The sequence below is a fragment of the Rhamphochromis longiceps genome, linkage group LG23 (genome assembly GCF_057381845.1).
Source record: "Rhamphochromis longiceps isolate RC_006_pf linkage group LG23, R_longiceps_female_GT1.1, whole genome shotgun sequence".
Taxonomy (NCBI): Eukaryota; Metazoa; Chordata; class Actinopteri; order Cichliformes; family Cichlidae; genus Rhamphochromis; species Rhamphochromis longiceps.
In genome coordinates, this window is record NC_140578.1 from 42944391 (window position 1) to 42966651 (window position 22261).

The 22261-nt window shown below is 42.1% G+C and overlaps 1 protein-coding gene across 1 annotated transcript; it reads right to left on the bottom strand.

Annotated features, from left to right (window-relative positions):
• Nucleotides 1–12702: 12702 nt before the first annotated feature.
• LOC146642726 (uncharacterized) lies at nt 12703–15307 on the bottom strand. The gene has a single exon (XM_085399315.1). The coding sequence runs from the start codon at nt 15037–15039 to the stop codon at nt 12703–12705; it is 2337 nt and encodes a 778-aa protein (XP_085255441.1). The 5' UTR covers nt 15040–15307.
• Between the last annotated feature and the right edge of the window lie 6954 nt (nt 15308–22261).

Genomic DNA, 22261 nt, shown 5'->3' on the forward strand with positions numbered 1-22261 from the left:
TATTGCAGGGTAACTTGTAGAATATGCTGTGAATTGAACCAAGATTACACAGCAGTAGCAGTAATACGAGTTACTTCCCTCAAGTGAAAGCGTTAAACGTTAGCCCGATGCTTAACTAGCCAACGTCAGGCTTTCTGATTGAAGGCTAAAAGCGACGTTGTCACCAAGTAAACAGAATATTGATGATATTTTTGTGTATCGCTGCAGCCTTTTCAAGTATTAACCTGGTGTCTTTGGGAACAGCTTAGGGGGAAATGACGGTAATATGACTGAACCATATGGGAAGAAAGAATAGGCACTTTTTTGTGCTAGCGAAGTTTCCTCGCTTTCATTCAAAATCTGTTTATCATTAAACAATTGAAACATAATGGCTTCGAGCTGACATTGAGGCCTGTGGGGCACTATCAGCCACTGAGACAGTAGACAAGTGACTATTTCACACTTTAAGGCTGCCTGTTTATTTAAGGGAGATGAACAGTACATTATAACTGTACATAATAATATCAATGATGATGATAGATTAAATAAATGGGTTTTTGAAAGACGCTTGTGCATTTTTAAAGTCTAAAGTGTTGAATTGATCTGAGTATGTCATGTGTTCAAAGCCTCTCCCAGTCAGTGCTGTTCTCTATGCCTGTCTTACTCTACATGATGTTATTAGCACAAACACTTTAAAGGTGATAATTAGGTCTACAACAATAACACAGACTGCAATGTAGTTAAGCGTCTTACAGTTAGTTTTGAATGAATGAACTTAAAAAACAACACAAGCAAAGATCTGTCTCCTCCTGTTTTTTGTGTCACATAAGAAAGAAGCATCAATATCTGATGAGAAGACTTATTAATTTGGCCTTTCACGTGGTCTTACTCAGGTGATGCGAAGTGAAATATGCATCCTTTTTATGGTAATGTGCTGGAAAATGTTGAAAATGGACATTAAACGTGCTTACAAAGTGCTTGAATTTGACCCTGAAAGGTGTATGAAGCCAGAAAAAGTCACACTTGGAGTAAAAACCTCTCATAGCAAGTTAATCATATTCAATTGATTTGATGCTTTCAGCACAAAATTTAGCCACACAGTCAGGACAGCGTCTGCTTTACCTTCATCGGTAAACGTGTTTATGCAGTACATAGTAACAGTGTGGCTGAGTCCTCTGGTTCAAATCAGTTCCAGTACATTTGGAGATGTAAGTCTTAACCTTTCACATGCATCGGGAAGGAAAAAACATTTAATCTGCACAGTACTGCCGAAGTGCAGCGATACATTGTGAAGTGCACATTTGCATTTGTCATACAGTACCGATCAAAAGTCTTGAACCACCCCCTTATTTTTTCGTGTTTTGCCAGGTCAGTCTGTGTTAACGGTGTTATTAACTGCATTCTTCAACTAAAGAAGTGAGAACAAATGATGTGGGCTTTTGTTTTTTTGCAATAGGCTGCAAGTAAATGTGTACAGATACAATTTAAAATTGGTTCTTTGTTAAGTTTTGTGGTCCTTTCCGTGACTTAGGTGTCTGTTTATGTTTGAATGTTTCAGAGATTAGTGTGAAGGGTCTTAACAGACAAAAAGTGGTCAAATACAAGCCCTGGATTAAAAATCAGAAACACTTTAAAAAGCCTGGAGAGCTATTCCTTAATACCACTTTAAAGATTACAGGGAAGTCCGGATCCCTGGAAGCAAATGAGGGATGGCTCAAGACTTTTGCACAGTGCTGTACATGTCATGTTCCCTGTTTTATAGCTCAGCTCAAACTGACACGTTCTCACTAACTGCTTCTCATTTTCTCCACAGTAAACTTTGACCACTTCCAGATACTGCGGGCCATCGGGAAAGGAAGCTTTGGAAAGGTAATGCAGCCTCCATTTTTCACGCCACTTGTATATTGTTTGCCCTTAATTACCCACCACGGTCGTCATCTCTAAAGAATCAGTGCAAGCGAAGCGAAATGTGCTGGGATTACACTTTAGTTCTCGTGTGCTGCTGTTATTTAATAACAGTTATAAATGCAGCTGATGTAATTATTTCTATAAAGTCAGTTAGAGGAGAGCCGATTTCTATTTCATCTCACTCAATCTAGGTGGGAATTTTGACCCCACGTCTCAATTTAATTACACAGCAGCAAAATTCTGCGGCTCTATTTGTCATCGCGCTCAACGGTTGGGCTGAAGGCAGGAGGAGAACTTAGTGTGTGTGTGATACACAATTGGGGCTGCAGAGATTGGAATAGTTTACCTTCATTTTAAATATCACTGCCCTGTGCACATTGTTGGCTTTAAAATTCAAACTTAAAGAGTTTGTAAGTAAACTGGCTGAGATGAGACAGACGATGCACCGGGTCCTCGTCTGAGTGCTGGCTTTCAGTTGTGCTGTTTCTCTTGCCCAGCCATGCACACACAGACACTGTGCTACACTTACACAGTGAGACAGATGCTCACAGAGACGTCCAGATACATTTTGTCCTTGCTGGAGGTCATCTTGTGTTTTTTGGCCCACTGTGGCCTCACACCGAGCTCCTGCTGTTTTTTGAACACTTTAACAGCACCAGTCTTTAGCTTCCTGTTGAACACACTTAAGTGGGGGAGGTGTTATTATTAGTGGTAAATGATTTGTGTATTTGTTGGATGCACCTCAGAGCAACAGGAAACATGACACGACACGCTCCAGTAACCTGCAGTCTTTACAGTGAGGACACACAAACATTAACCCTCTGCTCCTTACAGAAACTCTCTAAATCCTGTAAGTTTCTTGACTGCCACTTGGAAAGTTGAAACTTCAGCTCCCTCCACAGATTTTCTACAGTACTGATGTCTGGAGACTGACTAGACCACTCCATGATCTTATAGCACTTCTCCACTAGTACATACTCAGATCAGCTTGCTGTGACTCATTTTCCATTACAATCAAGTACCACCTAATGTGCGTGGGGTCATTACAGCAAAGCGGCCCGATGTCCATGTTGTCATTTATGAGCAACACGAATGCCACAACAAAGGAAGACGTCGCAGCGATGATGTATCTGTGGCTTTTTGTCACACTTGGAAACCACGGTGTTGTGCAGCTATTTGCTTTGTTGCAGGGTTTTAAAAAAACTGCAGTTTTGATTTTAGTGAAAGACACCGTCTCATGACTCATTGAGTGCCGCGACTGACAATCCAATCCGTGGCCTGCAGTCTGACGATGTCACATTTCCTGACTGCTTGGAACCCCGACTAAGTCGTCCTGTAGCCCACATCATAATGTTTCCATCTCTCTGCTTGACTGCGGGGATGCTATTTTTTGCATCACACTCCTATTTCAAAAGGTCAGTTAAAGCCACATAATTTCGTTTCATCTCCCCACAGCACTTTCTCCAAAGTCTTCCCTGAATCATTTAGATGTTCACTGGCACTTGAGATGGGCCTATACATGTTTCTCCTTGAACAGGTAGCTACCCTATGTTAGCCTAGCTTTCTATCACTGATGCTCTGTGTGTATGCTGCTGCCTCTCGTCTCGTGTTACTTAAAAAATTAACCCCACAGCTTCAATAACCGTATCTAAAAATCTCTCATTGAAAGTTACGGTTGAAGGTTTGGAAACATTTTGGGGTAGCCAGTGTTAAATAGAGACAGTGCCACATTCTTTATCTAGTCATTGTAATGAAAGAAGCACATTAAAAACTATATGAGAGTTTGCTTTTAACAAGCATGTAAGGACTCTACTTAAAAACTGAAAGTAGCATTTTGTGGATGTTTTCCCTGCTGCCCGATCCCATCAGTCTCTTAAAGCATCATTTTTTATGCGCCCTGGTGTGACAGAGGTTTCATGGCGCTACAGGTTACCTGAGCACATCAGGTATATTACGGTTGAAAACAAGTGCCCGGCCTTCCAGTGGGTGGTCGACCCCTCGTGCACAGCTCAGGAGTCTAAACGACCCAGCAGTTATGGACATGTGTGTTTTTGGTGTGCTGTCCCTCCTTCTCCCTGCTTGCAGGTATATCTGTGTGTGTGTGTGTGTGTGTGTGTGTGTGTGTGTGTGGATGCCGGCGTTTCTGAGAGCACCTGTTTACAGGCACCTTCAGGCCTGGTGGGTGTGGCCCTGCCAGGTGGTTGGCCACACCTGAAGACCATCACACAGCTGATCAAGCCTTGTCGGAGGAGCTACTTAAGAATGCGGCGGCGCTCTCTCTGACGCTGGATCATTGCGTGACTTCACGTTAGTCTCTCGGCCAGTCAGTACGGATAGTCTGCCGCATTGTATGTGTCTTACGGCTGCCTGTTTGTTATCTCCCCAGGAGAAGCGTGGAGACGAGAGGGCAGCGAGCACGGGGTGCTCAGACACTGAGGAGCGGAGACAAGGAACACTAGCACTGGGAAGACGACATTTCACGGGAGTCGGGAACGCACTGCGGATTTATTGTTATTTTCCATTCACTGTAAATAAACACACTGCTTGCATTCAGAGCTCCGTGCCTGGCTCCTCCTTCCTCACATCCCCACGGTTGACGCTGGCCAACTGTGACAAATACCTTTTCTTAGATTCATTATTAGTTCAACATTGACAAATAGTAGTTGACTAATATCAGGAGCCAAAAAGAAAACAAAAAACAAACTAAATAAATATTTCAGACGCTGAAAATAAATTATTACGGTCGTTTAAATTTGCTGTCAGCAAGTTAGGTCTAATACATGTAGTCAATCTAATGAATCAATATTACATGTAAAAAGTACAGAACTGAAAATGAAACTAAAATATAACGGTAAATGAACTGGTTCTTGTATAAAACCTTTCTACTCTCTACAACTTGCCTGATTCATGCACTCACTTTTTTCTATGCTTTTTCTCTGTAAGTGCTTTCTATCTAACATTAATACGCATTCATCCTCCCGATGGATGCATCGGAGAGCAACTTGGGGTTAGCATCTTGCCCAAGGATATTTGGCATGCAGGCTGGAGCAGGCGGGGATTGAACCAGCAACTTTCTGATTAGTAGGTTTCCTGCTCTACCTGAGCTACAGACACCCCAATTTGTGGTGCTCTGGAAACAACACGTTCTCATCCCAGCAGGTAACGATGCTATGTGACAAATCATCGGTATGTGTAAATGTGTTTTTTGTTCTAATCATGAATCGCTTTGTAAAACAAGACCTGATAGGGTTAAAGTTATGGTTAGAGTTAATGTTAGGGATAGGGCTGGAATGGACGGCTGGAGCCTCTCCTCCAAGTGTGTGTTACTGCCGCGATCAGCATTCTGTTGTATGCTTTTCTCTGTAAGCGCTTCGAGCCTGTACTTTTTTGCTTTAGCTGAGTAATGAAGTTGAATCAGTACTTTAACTTTCACTGGAACAATAGTATTTTTACTTCTACTTAAGAATGTCTGATCTTTTGCCAACTCTGGCTGTCTCTCAGTCTTGGAATACCCACTTGTTGTCCAGCGGTGTCCTGGGAATATGGGAACTAGACAGACTGGGGAAACAATGGGAGGAGACACAAAGATGGAATCACTTTTACCATCTTTTATGTATTTGCTGGTCGTCTTATTTCTTCTATTTTGCAAGCACAGTGTTGCAATCATTGTCTTTGTGGTACAATGACACAGGTAGAATGCAGGTGTTTTCATGTAACACGATGCCAGAAAGATGAGTAATGTGTTTTGAAGAGAAGATAAAACATCATGTTTGAACAAAGATAAGCAGCAGACACGTCTGTGTGTGAGTTATTCAGGTTCAGTAAGAAGGTAATATGTCTGCAGAATTTGTAATTCTTATGAAGATATTGCTTGTACAATAAATAAAATCCCTTTAACTTCTTCTGGAGAGTGTCTTTATATATTTAGTCATTTTGGGGCGATCCTTTATTTAGTACTAACTCTAGTCGGGGATATATATCAGAGTTTACTTTCAGATATGAGCATTGTGTTTCCTGTGGATGAGTGAATGAATTATTTATTTATGTAATTTTTGAAAGACTGGCTCATGTAAAATCTCTGAAAGTATGACACAGCTCTCCTGTTACGCTTTATGGACACCTGAGCTTCACCATGAGGGCCTGTCTTTATTCACTGAAATCCACTTTTATAATGAATTCACAGTAATCACTGACACCTTCAGAGCATTACATTCATTAAAGACGTCTTCTACACCTACTCTTCCAGACGACCGACACATACTTCAACCACTGCAGGTTAACCAGCCACTCATCAGTAAAGCAAAAACTAAATGTAAATGTCCTCATGTGGAAAAGACTGAAACACAACTCCCATATATCACTAATGTAACAGATCCATTTAGGGAGAGTGAGAACACTAGGCTGGATGTGTTTTAATGCAGGAACATTCATCATGTCTTGAGTTCAACAAATCATTTACATTGAATATGTGAGCTGGATGGTTACACGATACAATGTGATTGTCAACAATAACTGCAATGAACGCTGGTTTGAGGGCGGAGTCAAGGAGGCCATTTACGTGAAAAGGGAAAGACCCTCTCTGAATCAAGGAGGGGGCCTAAGGGTACATCTGTCACCATCTTACAATACGAAGCTGTAAAAAAGTAATTATAAAAAAGCATTTTTGTAGCTGAATGTTACTGGATAGCTGTTTCATCTGTAACACATCAAAATAACCTGCTAAGGTTTAATAGGCTATAAGGAACACACTCACTTCCTGAGCCCTGGGCAATAAGAGACGTTTTGTGTTTTATAATTTATTGATATGTTTGATCCTTTCTGACCTGCGTTAATGAAGCAGTCATTAGAGCACCATGTCCGCTATAATAGTTCTGTAGTTTGATGCTTGAGTCGTTGCAGACTTGTTGAAACTCCCTCACCCGTCAAAGCAGCGTCTTTGTTATTGGAGTCCAGCAGATGGCAGTGTTTCACTGTCTGACGGCTGTCTGAAGCTTCAGCTGGATTATCCGTTTGCTATGTTTGCCATGTTACAGTGGGGAGGAAAAACTCCTTTTTAACAGGAATATCTAGACATGAGTGATTACTGCAGTGGGGCACTATCTGTGCTATCTATAAGAAATGTTAGCAACAATAAAACTCTGAGGATCAGGGCTCCATTTCACTCCAGTGTTCAGTGGCATTTTAAAAGAGTGAATACCGACGCTGAATGTCTTTGTAAAGCAAAAGCACTTTGTTAGCCTTTACAGAGCAAAGCTATGGATCAATGTGCAGTGAAGAAAAATCGAGGTGGCCAGTCTGTCCTTTCCTAACCAATCACAGAGCTCCTTACATTGTTGCGCTGGAGAATAACTAAATATAATATAAAGATGATATTGAAAATAATCTTTTGTAGAGTCACTACTTAGTGGGCAGAGGACAGTTATCACTTTGCTGGATGCTTTAAAGTCGCATGTTCTGTATTTGCAGATTAACAGGATATTAACAGATTAACAGCTTTCATTAGACTTCATATGATAATCAGATAAGATAGAACTTTATTAATCCCTTGGGTGGGTTCCTCTGGGAAATTCGGTTTCCAAAAGCACAGCACCGACAGAAGTTACAGTTACAGAATGAATGTTATATATATACATACATACACACACATATATAAATACAGAGACAAATATAAATATAAATAAAATATACGAAGGGGATAAATAGAATAAATAGGAATAAAAAATAAAAATACAAGTGAATTGCACATTTCAAGTATTGAGGTCTATTTGCACCATTGACTATTAACAAAAGTATTGCACAAAGGTATTGCACAGTGAGGTGAAGAGGCACTACAGCTTAGTTGTTCCCCCCTCCTTTGTCCTCCTGTCTCCCCTCCCTCTCCCCTCCAGAGAGGAGTTAAACAGTTTGATGGCGTGTGGGACAAAGGAGTTTTTAAGTCTGTTAGTTCTTGTCTTGGGGAGAAGCAACCTGTCACTGAACAGACTCTTCTGGTTGTTAATGGCCGTGTGCAGAGCAGCATTGTTCATAATGTCCAGCAGTTTTTTTAGTGTCCTTTTCTCTGCCACTGTCACCAGAGTGTCCAGCTTCATGCCGACCACAGAGCTAGCCCTCCTGATCAGTTTCTCCAGCCTGGATGAGTCCTTCTTTGCTGTGCTGCTCCCCCAGCACACCACAGCATAGAAAAGTACTCCAGCAACCACCGACTGGTAAAACATCCTCAGGAGCTTCCTGCAGATGTTAAAAGACCTCAGCCTCCTGAGGAAGTACAGTCGGCTTTGGGCTTTTTTATACAGGTGCTCTGTGTTGCATGACCAGTCCAGTTTATTGTCCACCCACAGCCCGAGGTACTTGTACTTGTTGACCACCTCCTCCCCCTCTATCTGAACCGGCAGTGGACCTTCTCTGGACCTCCCGAAGTCCACAACCAGTTCCTTGGTCTTTGAGGTGTTGAGTTGCAGGTGGTTTGTGCAACTCAACACCTCAACAGTGAAGTGTTTCTCTTTCAGTGTTTATTCTTGGACATGGATATGCATATACATGGATTTTATTAAAATATGAAATTATTGTGTAAATAACGCTACATGTTAGATCAAAAGTTAGTAGAATTACAAAGGGTTTGTAGATTGTAAATGCAAAATGAGTTTGATTAGCCTGTAGAAACACAAAAGAGAGTAACAGGAAGTGTGTGTGTGACAGGACCTTTGCATGCCTATAGAAGGAGTGAGCACCCAGAGAGAAAAACAGAAGAGACAGACTCTAGCCAGATGAAGCAATGGAGGCTTTAAGAAAAGACATGAAAATGATATTAATGGTATGGTTTAGTGTGTTAATATAGGCCACAAATAGATAAAGGTGGACTTTCCTCAACCTAGAATTTTGAGCATAGCAGCAAAACCATAGATTTAACATAATTGGGAAAAAACAAGCCAAAGTTTGGCTTAAAATTTTACAGCTTGACCTCCCACTTGTCCCGATCCTGAGAAGAAGCTCAAAGGACAGTCAATCTCCTGATGAAGACCAACAGAGCATCGTGAACCTGAAGAATTAACAGCAGGCTGGTAAGAACAGTGTGACATAACTGTTTAAAGGCATTGAATGTGATATTTTGCCTGGCTGGGACTTAATCTACAAGGAAAATACTGAAAGGAAACGGAGAAGAAACAGATTGTGTTTGCTGGAGATTTAAGACAACAAAGGACACTTTGAGAAGGGTACAGGGGCCAGTGGGAAGGTGAAGCCCAGAGGAGTATAATTGGGTTGAAATTGAAGCCTGAAAAAGGCCCAACAGAGACTGTACTTCCTGAGAATTCTCAGGAGGAATAACATCACACAGAGACTGCTGGTGTCCTTCTACAGAGCCACCATTGAGAGTGTTCTAACTTACTGCATATGTATTTGGTACACTAGCTGCACAGGGGCTCAGAGGAAAGCACTCCAAGGGATCATTAACACCGCCCAAAAGATCACTGGCTGCCCTCTCCCCACACTGGACGTTCTACACAACGCCCACTGTTTTAAAAAGGCCCAAAACATCATAAAAGACACCTCACATCCTGGCCACTCCCTGTTCGAACTGTTGCCCTCAGGCAGACGGTACAGGGCAATCAGAGCAAGGACTAATAGACTCAAACACAGTTGTTATCCAACTGCAATAACACATCTGAATACTACAAAAAAAATGTCCATCACGCCACTCTTGTGTTAATCTATGCACGGTCTGAAGCATGTGTGTGGGAATGTATGTGAATGTTTTACTGTTACATCTTATTAGTATTTTAAGTATTCTATCTATTTTATTTATTGAATTTTATTGTTTTATTTATATTTTGATATTGCTAGGGATGATGCAATGATCGGGGACCATTCTTCATTTCGTTGTTCTCGTGACAATGACAATAAAGTTTCTGATTCTGATTCTGAACTCATGATGGTGTTTAGAGATGTCCACCAGAGCACAACAAAGAGTCTCTTGCAGATTAAACCCAGGCGATAAGGTCCATACCAAGTACTCCTAATGACGCCAACAGTTTGCAAAATCGCTGAGAGGCCCTTTTGGATCCACCAGAGCCATTGCAAAAAAGTGGAAGTGAGTGACAGCATAACCTAAAAGACACCACCACCCCGACTCTTTGGTGATCTACAGGTGAAGGGAGGGCTGATTGGGTATATCCCGCCTTCTACTTCTCACCTGTAGTCTACTCACCAGAGAAATCGGTGTGTCTGGTCATCATGAAGATTATTCTGTTTACCACCTTGGCCCTGCTGCTTACAGCATGGACTCTGATGCACTTAATGGATCAAGAAGCCAACTTGTATAGAAGGACATGGACATATGACAATTCACACCTGGTCGAAGTGACACAGGACCACATCCATCCCTGGATGAACAACGCCTGATACAGATATATATGCTCACACATGCCTACTACAACGCAGCATGCTATATTATATGGCAAACCTATGAATATGACTCAAGTGACATGCGCAGCAAGCTTTGCCAATCTAGATTATCAATATTCAGGAATTGTCCTAAACCACAGCGACCCCCTGACTATGGGACTATCGTTTTGGGCTGTTTTTAAATGCATCGACCACCATCAACAAAGAGCAACTTCTCCTCACACTTGTCCAGCTGTCAAACTCTGAAAGAGTTACAGTTTCACCACTGAGCACTTTGAATGGTTATTCTTTTATTTAAAAGCACTTATTCTAGCTGCATCATCAATACGACAAAAACTGTGACTTCAACAAAAATGTATCTAAAAATATTTAGGGGGAAATGTTCCTACACCCCTCATGTAAACGTTACACCTCCAAAAGGGAGAAATAATCAGAATAAGGCGTAATCATTGTCTTGATAATAATGACCATGAAAATGAAACTAGGCCTACCTTTAGTTCAGCACACTCAGTGTTGCATAAAGACATGCGAACATGCCATCATCCATTCTGGAGCCTACTTTTAAAAAGAGCGAGCTGTTTATTCTGGCTGAGTAGCAAACAGAACCAACCATGAAAACCTAAACTGGGAAAACACTTGGAAACCTTGAACACTGGGAATATGGAGACACAGGGGGTAGGTGAACAGACACTCTGACAAAGGAAAACAGAGACAATATATATAAGACAAGAAGTAACACAGACACCCTTTTCGGTGACAAAAAAGAGAAAATATCCAGTGAAAGGCAGTTCTCTTGGAAAAACTGCCTTATTGATGTCAACGGTCAGAGAAAAATGTCTGATAGGAAGGCAACCGTAGCTCATACAACCATTTGTTGCAACCAAAGAATGCAGAAGAGCGTTTTGGTCAGCTAAGAACAGGAAATTGAAGCTACAGTTCTCAAAATCTGACATGAGAAGATTGGATAAATGTTGCCTGGTCTGATGAGTCTTGATTTCTGCTCTGACATGCAGATGGTCGGGTCAGAATTTGGCATAAATAGCATGAAAGGATGGATCCATGCTGCCTTATGTCAGCTGTGCAGACTAGTGGTAGTGGTGTCACTGTGGGGGGGAGGGGCGGTATTTTCTTGCTGAAACGTTACATAGTGAGTGTGTGTGTGTGTGTGTGTGTGTGTGTGTGTGTGTGTGTGTGTGTGTGTGTGTGTATGTGTGTGTGTGTGTGTGTGTGAGAGAGAGAGAGAGAGAGAGTAAGAGAGAGCTTGAGAGAAGCTGAGCTTTATTCAAAGTGATTTGAAACAAACTGCAGCAATAAGGGCAAACTAGTGCACAATTATGTTTACGTGAGCGTTATTTTGTATGCATTTGTACAGTTCCATAACTGTGAGAATACATTGATAGCATTTAACTCTAGTAACAGGCATTTGTACCAGTAAGCATGAAAAAGTAGGGAAAAGAACTAGTATGTAAGCACTGACTAGTACTGTAAAGTATATGTGTATATAGGGCAATCGTGGCTCAAGAGTTCGCAGTTCATCCTGTAATTGGAAGGTTGCCAGATTGAGCCCCGCCTCCGACAGTCTCGGTCGTTGTGTCCCGGGGCAAGACACTTCACCCGTTGCCTACTGGTGGTGGTCAGAGGGCCCGGTGGCGCCAGTGTCCGGCAGCCTCGCCTCTGTCAGTGCGCCCCAGGGCAGCTGTGGCTACAATGTAGCTGCCATCACCAGTGTGTGAATGTGTGAATGACTGAATGTAGTGTAAAGCTCTTTGGGGTCCTTGGGGACTAAGTAAAGCGCTGTACAAGTACAGGCCATTTACTGTGCATGTGTTTATGCTCAAGTGTATGAATAAATTAGTCAGTTTTAAACAGTTGCAATTTAAACAGTAGAAGAGTGGCACTATATTTATATATTTATAAAGAATTTCAAACAACAATTAATTGATGCTCAAAGCAGGTTTATTTAATTAATATCCAGATTTCCAATTAGTTCCGAATTCATTCAGCAGCAAATCACATCACCAGTCACTTCAAGGCTGTATGTATTATTGTAAGGTAGACCCTACAATAATACATACAGAGAACCCAACAATCATATGACCCCCTATGAGCAAGCACTTTGGCGACAGTGGGAAGGAAAAACTCCCTTTTTACAGGAAGAAACCTCCGGCAGAACCAGGCTCAGGTCGGGGCGGCCATCTGCTGCGACCGGTTGGGGTGAGAGACTGAAGACGTTTGTTGTAGGTCTGATTGAAGGACTGATGTGATGGTAAGTTGTCTGCTGCTCCGCTTTGAATATTGAGAGATTAGTTGATGGATTTCAAGCCAAATTGTGCCCAAGTTTAAGACCACATTCATTGGTTGTTTTTGTTGATGTTATTGTTTTGGGCTTTTTTTCCACAAGAATTTCTAGCTCCCCTAGAATTCTGGCCACCCAAACGATGATTGCTGCTGAGAGAGCACAAGGTTTTGTCCCCCTGTACTATTCATGTCAGTGCAGGGGGTTCTCCTTGAGAGGCCAGGGTCGAAAAAGGGATGCTTCAGAACCTCCGAGGGTGTTATGCGCTGATTTGCATCCAAGGCCAACATTTCTTTGATTAGCCTTACAAATAATGATTGGCCATTTTCCGGTCCTCGCCTAACCTTCAGCAGTTGTTCGAGGTCATCGAGACACTTAAGTTTTATATATCGAGTTTCCTTGGATCGATAATGTGTCTCGTATTGAAATTGTTCTGGGGTCTTAAATGTCCAGCGCTGTTTGTTGTAGTTATCCTCGATGAAGTAGCAGTCAGTGTACAAGCCAGACTCTAGGAGATGATCTGGTAGCTGACCCTGGGTTTCAATTATGAATTTTAAAACATCATAATCGTCTTCCCCAGGATAGAGAGGCACCCCTGTAGCAAGCTCCACAGCTACCAGCCCCAGAGACCACATGTCGATTGCTTTGTCGTATGGAATGCCAAGCATAACCTCAGGTGCACAATAACCAGTTGTCCCCACACAGTCACCAGGAATCACTGCAGAAGCAGGACATGCGAGGCCAAAGTCTATGAGTTTGACTGTGACGGGAGACTCAGTGCGGTTCACAACCATGATGTTTCCAGGTTTGAGGTCAGCATGCACTATTCCCACAGAACCCAGGTGGAACAGAGCATTTGCGAGCTGATGCAAAGTTGGCCTGAGTTCTCTCATTGGGAGACCTCGGTTATTCCGGTCCCCAATGTAGTCCCACAGGCTTTGGTCGAGCAATTCGAAATTCAAGCAAATGCGCTGTCCATCGAGGAAATAGCCGTTCCATTCGACAATGTTGCACCTGTCTGGATCCAAGCGTCGTAGCTGCTCCAGGATGAAAATTTCCAGTTTTGCCTGGAGCAGAATTTCAGGGTCGCTCTTGTTGACTTTAATAGCAACCGTTTTGTTGTTTTTTGTATCGCGACATCTGGTTACTAAACCAAAGCCTCCTTCTCCAAGGAAGGCCTCTACCACGTGGTGATCTCCTAAAATGGTCCCTTCCGTTATTTGAAGATCATCTTCAGAGGCAGATGGGTTGGCTGAGGTGTTGATGTCTCCTTTTTGAGGAAATTCAACTGAGTTTTGGAAACTGCAGCTGAATTTTTGTGATCCATGACTTTTCCAGCTTGAAGGCTGCTGAGAGAGCACAAGGAGTTCTCCCCCTGTACTATTCATGTCAGTGCAGGGGGTTCTCCTTGAGAGGCCAGGGTCGAAAAAGGGATGCTTCAGAACCTCCGAGGGTGTTATGCGCTGATTTGCATCCAAGGCCAACATTTCTTTGATTAGCCTTACAAATAATGTTTGGCCATTTTCCGATCCTCGCCTAACTTTCAGCAGTTGTTCGAGGTCATCGAGACACTTAAGTTTTATCGATCGAGTTTCCTTGGATCGATAATCTGTCTCGTATTGAAATTGTTCTGGGGTCTTAAATGTCCAGCGCTGTTCCTTGTGGTTATCCTCGATGAAATAGCTGTCAGTGTACAAGCCAGATTCTAGGAGATGATCTGGTAGCTGACCCTGGGTTTCAATTATGAATTTCAAAACATCATAATCGTCTTCCCCAGGATAGAGAGGCACCCCTGTAGCAAGCTCCACAGCTACCAGCCCCAGAGACCACATGTCAATTGCTTCATCATATGGAGTGCCAAGCATAATCTCAGGTGCACAATAACCAATTGTCCCCACACAGTCACCAGGAATCACTGCAGAGGTGTTACATGCGATGCCAAAGTCTATGAGTTTGACTCTGACTTGAGACTCACTGCGGTTCACAACCATGATGTTGACAGGTTTGAGGTCAGCATGCACTATTCCCACAGAACCCAGGTGGAATAGAGCATTTGCGAGCTGATGCAAAATTGGCCTGATTTCTCTCATTGGGAGACCTTGGTTATTCCGATCCCCTATGTAGTCTGACAGGCTTTGGTCGAGGAGTTCGAAATTCAGGCAAATGCGCTCTCCATCGAGGAAATAGCCGTTCCATTCCACAATGTTGCACCTGTCTGGATCCAAGCGTCGTAGCTGCTCCAGGATGAAAATTTCCAGTTTTGCCTGGAGCAGAATTTCAGGGTCGCTTTTGTTGACTTTAACAGCAACAGTTTTGTTGTTTTTTGTATCGCGACATCTCGTTACAACACCAAAGCTTCCTTCTCCAAGGAAAGCCTCCACCATGTGGTGATCTCCCAAAATGGTCCCTTTAGATATTCCAAGCTCATCTGAGCCGAAGGATGGGTTGGCTGACATGGTGTAATGTGTCTGTTTGCGCTGTGAATTGGTGAGAAACAAAACTGAACTTGTTTTGGTTTCTCTCGTAAATTGCTCTCAAATCTTCTCAAAAGGGTTTTAGTTGCTGCAGGTCAACGTCCGTTAAGCATAAAGTAACAGGTGAGCGCTCCTATTTATAGGTTTTGGAATCAAAGCAAAGTTATGACATCAGAAAGGATCAAAGCAAAGTTATCACGTCACAAGCGATCGAAGCTATTCTAATATGTGCGCATGCGCACATATGAGAAGCGATCGAAGGGGTTCTAATATGTGCGCATGCGCACATATTAGAAGCGATGGAAGGGATTCTACTATGTGCGCATGCGCATACACGTGCTTGTTTGTGTAATATTGTTCACACTAAACTTGACCCTAATCAATTTAATATCAGTCAATCAAAGAAAATGTTAGTTTTGGAAAATTTTAAAATGACATAACTGACAGTTAAAACATTTTTTGTTCATGTATTTGTATTTGTATTGTCTTCGGGGTTTTTTTTGCATACCATGTCAAGCTTTTCTGTATATAGTCATGTCGTAGATTTCGGAGCAAACAAGAAATTGAATTGGATTTTAATATTGCAGTGCTTGGATTTCGGATTTGGTGCTTAAAACTTCTTTAAACTGTAACCGTATTTCATTCACCACAAAGAACTATCTGATTGAATAGTTTTCTTATCAGATAGAGAAATAAAACGAGTCGCAAAGTCTAAAAGCAACATTTCTCTGCCTGGGCTGTACCTCTGCACGTTAGTCTGTTTCAGTGTGTGACCCCCCACCCCCTCCCTGATCAGTCGGGGGTGAGTGCGCTAATGTGCCTGGAGGCCGTTTTAATGAGTGTTTGCTGGAAAACGAAAAATACAAGAAGGATTTGTACGTTTTCACAACGGGGGAGTTGCGTAAGTACTAGTAAATAATTTTCTCGAGTGTGTACGTTACACATGTTATTTGTTTAAAATTGGTATTATTATTTTGCTAGCTAGCAAACTCGCGGGATAAAGGATTGAAGTGCACTCAGTGCGATACAATACGGTGGCGCTATTCTAACAGTTAGTTATTGCAGGGTAACTTGTAGAATATGCTGTGAATTGAACCAAGATTACACAGCAGTAGCAGTAATACGAGTTACTTCCCTCAAGTGAAAGCGTTAAACGTTAGCCCGATGCTTAACTAGCCAACGTCAGGCTTTCTGATTGAAGGCTAAAAGCGACGTTGTCACCAAGTAAACAGAATATTGATGATATTTTTGTGTATCGCTGCAGCCTTTTCAAGTATTAACCTGGTGTCTTTGGGAACAGCTTAGGGGGAAATGACGGTAATATGACTGAACCATATGGGAAGAAAGAATAGGCACTTTTTTGTGCTAGCGAAGTTTCCTCGCTTTCATTCAAAATCTGTTTATCATTAAACAATTGAAACATAATGGCTTCGAGCTGACATTGAGGCCTGTGGGGCACTATCAGCCACTGAGACAGTAGACAAGTGACTATTTCACACTTTAAGGCTGCCTGTTTATTTAAGGGAGATGAACAGTACATTATAACTGTACATAATAATATCAATGATGATGATAGATTAAATAAATGGGTTTTTGAAAGACGCTTGTGCATTTTTAAAGTCTAAAGTGTTGAATTGATCTGAGTATGTCATGTGTTCAAAGCCTCTCCCAGTCAGTGCTGTTCTCTATGCCTGTCTTACTCTACATGATGTTATTAGCACAAACACTTTAAAGGTGATAATTAGGTCTACAACAATAACACAGACTGCAATGTAGTTAAGCGTCTTACAGTTAGTTTTGAATGAATGAACTTAAAAAACAACACAAGCAAAGATCTGTCTCCTCCTGTTTTTTGTGTCACATAAGAAAGAAGCATCAATATCTGATGAGAAGACTTATTAATTTGGCCTTTCACGTGGTCTTACTCAGGTGATGCGAAGTGAAATATGCATCCTTTTTATGGTAATGTGCTGGAAAATGTTGAAAATGGACATTAAACGTGCTTACAAAGTGCTTGAATTTGACCCTGAAAGGTGTATGAAGCCAGAAAAAGTCACACTTGGAGTAAAAACCTCTCATAGCAAGTTAATCATATTCAATTGATTTGATGCTTTCAGCACAAAATTTAGCCACACAGTCAGGACAGCGTCTGCTTTACCTTCATCGGTAAACGTGTTTATGCAGTACATAGTAACAGTGTGGCTGAGTCCTCTGGTTCAAATCAGTTCCAGTACATTTGGAGATGTAAGTCTTAACCTTTCACATGCATCGGGAAGGAAAAAACATTTAATCTGCACAGTACTGCCGAAGTGCAGCGATACATTGTGAAGTGCACATTTGCATTTGTCATACAGTACCGATCAAAAGTCTTGAACCACCCCCTTATTTTTTCGTGTTTTGCCAGGTCAGTCTGTGTTAACGGTGTTATTAACTGCATTCTTCAACTAAAGAAGTGAGAACAAATGATGTGGGGTTTTGTTTTTTTGCAATAGGCTGCAAGTAAATGTGTACAGATACAATTTAAAATTGGTTCTTTGTTAAGTTTTGTGGTCCTTTCCGTGACTTAGGTGTCTGTTTATGTTTGAATGTTTCAGAGATTAGTGTGAAGGGTCTTAACAGACAAAAAGTGGTCAAATACAAGCCCTGGATTAAAAATCAGAAACACTTTAAAAAGCCTGGAGAGCTATTCCTTAATACCACTTTAAAGATTACAGGGAAGTCCGGATCCCTGGAAGCAAATGAGGGATGGCTCAAGACTTTTGCACAGTGCTGTACATGTCATGTTCCCTGTTTTATAGCTCAGCTCAAACTGACACGTTCTCACTAACTGCTTCTCATTTTCTCCACAGTAAACTTTGACCACTTCCAGATACTGCGGGCCATCGGGAAAGGAAGCTTTGGAAAGGTAATGCAGCCTCCATTTTTCACGCCACTTGTATATTGTTTGCCCTTAATTACCCACCACGGTCGTCATCTCTAAAGAATCAGTGCAAGCGAAGCGAAATGTGCTGGGATTACACTTTAGTTCTCGTGTGCTGCTGTTATTTAATAACAGTTATAAATGCAGCTGATGTAATTATTTCTATAAAGTCAGTTAGAGGAGAGCCGATTTCTATTTCATCTCACTCAATCTAGGTGGGAATTTTGACCCCACGTCTCAATTTAATTACACAGCAGCAAAATTCTGCGGCTCTATTTGTCATCGCGCTCAACGGTTGGGCTGAAGGCAGGAGGAGAACTTAGTGTGTGTGTGATACACAATTGGGGCTGCAGAGATTGGAATAGTTTACCTTCATTTTAAATATCACTGCCCTGTGCACATTGTTGGCTTTAAAATTCAAACTTAAAGAGTTTGTAAGTAAACTGGCTGAGATGAGACAGACGATGCACCGGGTCCTCGTCTGAGTGCTGGCTTTCAGTTGTGCTGTTTCTCTTGCCCAGCCATGCACACACAGACACTGTGCTACACTTACACAGTGAGACAGATGCTCACAGAGACGTCCAGATACATTTTGTCCTTGCTGGAGGTCATCTTGTGTTTTTTGGCCCACTGTGGCCTCACACCGAGCTCCTGCTGTTTTTTGAACACTTTAACAGCACCAGTCTTTAGCTTCCTGTTGAACACACTTAAGTGGGGGAGGTGTTATTATTAGTGGTAAATGATTTGTGTATTTGTTGGATGCACCTCAGAGCAACAGGAAACATGACACGACACGCTCCAGTAACCTGCAGTCTTTACAGTGAGGACACACAAACATTAACCCTCTGCTCCTTACAGAAACTCTCTAAATCCTGTAAGTTTCTTGACTGCCACTTGGAAAGTTGAAACTTCAGCTCCCTCCACAGATTTTCTACAGTACTGATGTCTGGAGACTGACTAGACCACTCCGTGATCTTATAGCACTTCTCCATTAGTACATACTCAGATCAGCTTGCTGTGACTCATTTTCCATTACAATCAAGTACCACCTAATGTGCGTGGGGTCATTACAGCAAAGCGGCCCGATGTCCATGTTGTCATTTATGAGCAACACGAATGCCACAACAAAGGAAGACGTCGCAGCGATGATGTATCTGTGGCTTTTTGTCACACTTGGAAACCACGGTGTTGTGCAGCTATTTGCTTTGTTGCAGGGTTTTAAAAAAACTGCAGTTTTGATTTTAGTGAAAGACACCGTCTCATGACTCATTGAGTGCCGCGACTGACAAGCCAATCCGTGGCCTGCAGTCTGACGATGTCACATTTCCTGACTGCTTGGAACCCCGACTAAGTCGTCCTGTAGCTCACATCATAATGTTTCCATCTCTCTGCTTGACTGCAGGGATGCTATTTTTTGCATCACACTCCTATTTCAAAAGGTCAGTTAAAGCCACATAATTTCGTTTCATCTCCCCACAGCACTTTCTCCAAAGTCTTCCCTGAATCATTTAGATGTTCACTGGCACTTGAGATGGGCCTATACATGTTTCTCCTTGAACAGGTAGCTACCCTATGTTAGCCTAGCTTTCTATCACTGATGCTCTGTGTGTATGCTGCTGCCTCTCGTCTCGTGTTACTTAAAAAATTAATCCCACAGCTTCAATAACCGTATCTAAAAATCTCTCAGTGAAAGTTACGGTTGTAGGTTTGGAAACATTTTGGGGTAGCCAGTGTTAAATAGAGACAGTGCCACATTCTTTATCTAGTCATTGTAATGAAAGAAGCACATTAAAAACTATATGAGAGTTTGCTTTTAACAAGCATGTAATGACTCTACTTAAAAACTGAAAGTAGCATTTTGTGGATGTTTTCCCTGCTGCCCGATCCCATCAGTCTCTTAAAGCATCATTTTTTATGCGGCCTGGTGTGACAGAGGTTTCATGGCGCTACAGGTTACCTGAGCACATCAGGTATATTACGGTTGAAAACAAGTGCCCGGCCTTCCAGTGGGTGGTCGACCCCTCGTGCACAGCTCAGGAGTCTAAACGACCCAGCAGTTATGGACATGTGTGTTTTTGGTGTGCTGTCCCTCGTTCTCCCTGCTTGCAGGTGTGTGTGTGTGTGTGTGTGTGTGTGTGTGTGTGTGTGGATGCCGGCGTTTCTGAGAGCACCTGTTTACAGGCACCTTCAGGCCTGGTGGGTGTGGCCCTGCCAGGTGGTTGGCCACACCTGAAGACCATCACACAGCTGATCAAGCCTTGTCGGAGGAGCTACTTAAGAATGCGGTGGCGCTCTCTCTGACGCTGGATCATTGCGTGACTTCACGTTAGTCTCTCGGCCAGTCAGTACGGATAGTCTGCCGCATTGTATGTGTCTTACGGCTGCCTGTTTGTTATCTCCCCAGGAGAAGCGTGGAGACGAGAGGGCAGCGAGCACGGGGTGCTCAGACACTGAGGAGCGGAGACAAGGAACACTAGCACTGGGAAGACGACATTTCACGGGAGTCGGGAACGCACTGCGGATTTATTGTTATTTTCCATTCACTGTAAATAAACACACTGCTTGCATTCAGAGCTCCGTGCCTGGCTCCTCCTTCCTCACATCCCCACGGTTGACGCTGGACAACCGTGACAAATAGCTGTTCTTAGATTCATTATTAGTTCAACATTGACAAATAGTAGTTGACTAATATCAGGAGCCAAAAAGAAAACAAAAAACAAACTAAATAAATATTTCAGACGCTGAAAATAAATTATTACGGTCGTTTAAATTTGCTGTCAGCAAGTTAGGTCTAATACATGTAGTCAATCTAATGAATCAATATTACATGTAAAAAGTACAGAACTGAAAATGAAACTAAAATATAACGGTAAATGAACTGGTTCTTGTATAAAACCTTTCTACTCTCTACAACTTGCCTCATTCATGCACTCACTTTTTTCTATGCTTTTTCTCTGTAAGTGCTTTCTATCTAACATTAATACGCATTCATCCTCCCGATGGATGCATCGGAGAGCAACTTGGGGTTTGCATCTTGCCCAAGGATATTTGGCATGCAGGCTGGAGCAGGCGGGGATTGAACCAGCAACTTTCTGATTAGTAGGTTTCCTGCTCTACCTGAGCTACAGACACCCCAATTTGTGGTGCTTTGGAAACAACACGTTCTCATCCCAACAGGTAACGATGCTATGTGACAAATCATCGGTATGTGTAAATGTGTTTTTTATTCTGATCATGAATCGCTTTGTAAAACAAGACCTGATAGGGTTAAAGTTATGGTTAGAGTTAATGTTAGGGATAGGGCTGGAATGGACGGCTGGAGCCTCTCCTCCAAGTGTGTGTTACTGCCGCGAACAGCATTCTGTTGTATGCTTTTCTCTGTAAGCGCTTCGAGCCTGTACTTTTTTGCTTTAGCTGAGTAATGAAGTTGAATCAGTACTTTAACTTTCACTGGAACAATAGTATTTTTACTTCTACTTAAGAATGTCTGATCTTTTGCCAACTCTGGCTGTCTCTCAGTCTTGGAATACCCACTTGTTGTCCAGCGGTGTCCTGGGAATATGGGAACTAGACAGACTGGGGAAACAATGGGAGGAGACACAAAGGTGGAATCACTTTTACCATCTTTTATGTATTTGCTGGTCGTCTTATTTCTTCTATTTTGCAAGCACAGTGTTGCAATCATTGTCTTTGTGGTACAATGACACAGGTAGAATGCAGGTGTTTTCATGTAACACGATGCCAGAAAGATGAGTAATGTGTTTTGAAGAGAAGATAAAACATCATGTTTGAACAAAGATAAGCAGCAGACACGTCTGTGTGTGAGTTATTCAGGTTCAGTAAGAAGGTAATATGTCTGCAGAATTTGTAATTCTTATGAAGATATTGCTTGTACAATGAATAAAATCCCTTTAACTTCTTCTTCTGGAGAGTGTCTTTATATATTTAGTCATTTATTTAGCCTTTATTTAGTAGTAACGCTAGTCGGGGATATATATCAGAGTTTACTTTCAGATATGAGCATTGTGTTTCTTGTGGATGAATGAATGAATTATTTATTTATGTATTTTTTGAAAGACTGGCTCATGTAAAATATCTGAAAGTATGACACAGCTCTCCTGTTACACTTTATGGACTCCTGAGCTTCACCATGAGGGCCTGTCTTTATTCACTGAAATCCACTTTTATAATGAATTCACAGTAATCACTGACACCTTCAGAGCATTACATTCATTAAAGACGTCTTCTACACCTACTCTTCCAGACGACCGACACATACTTCAA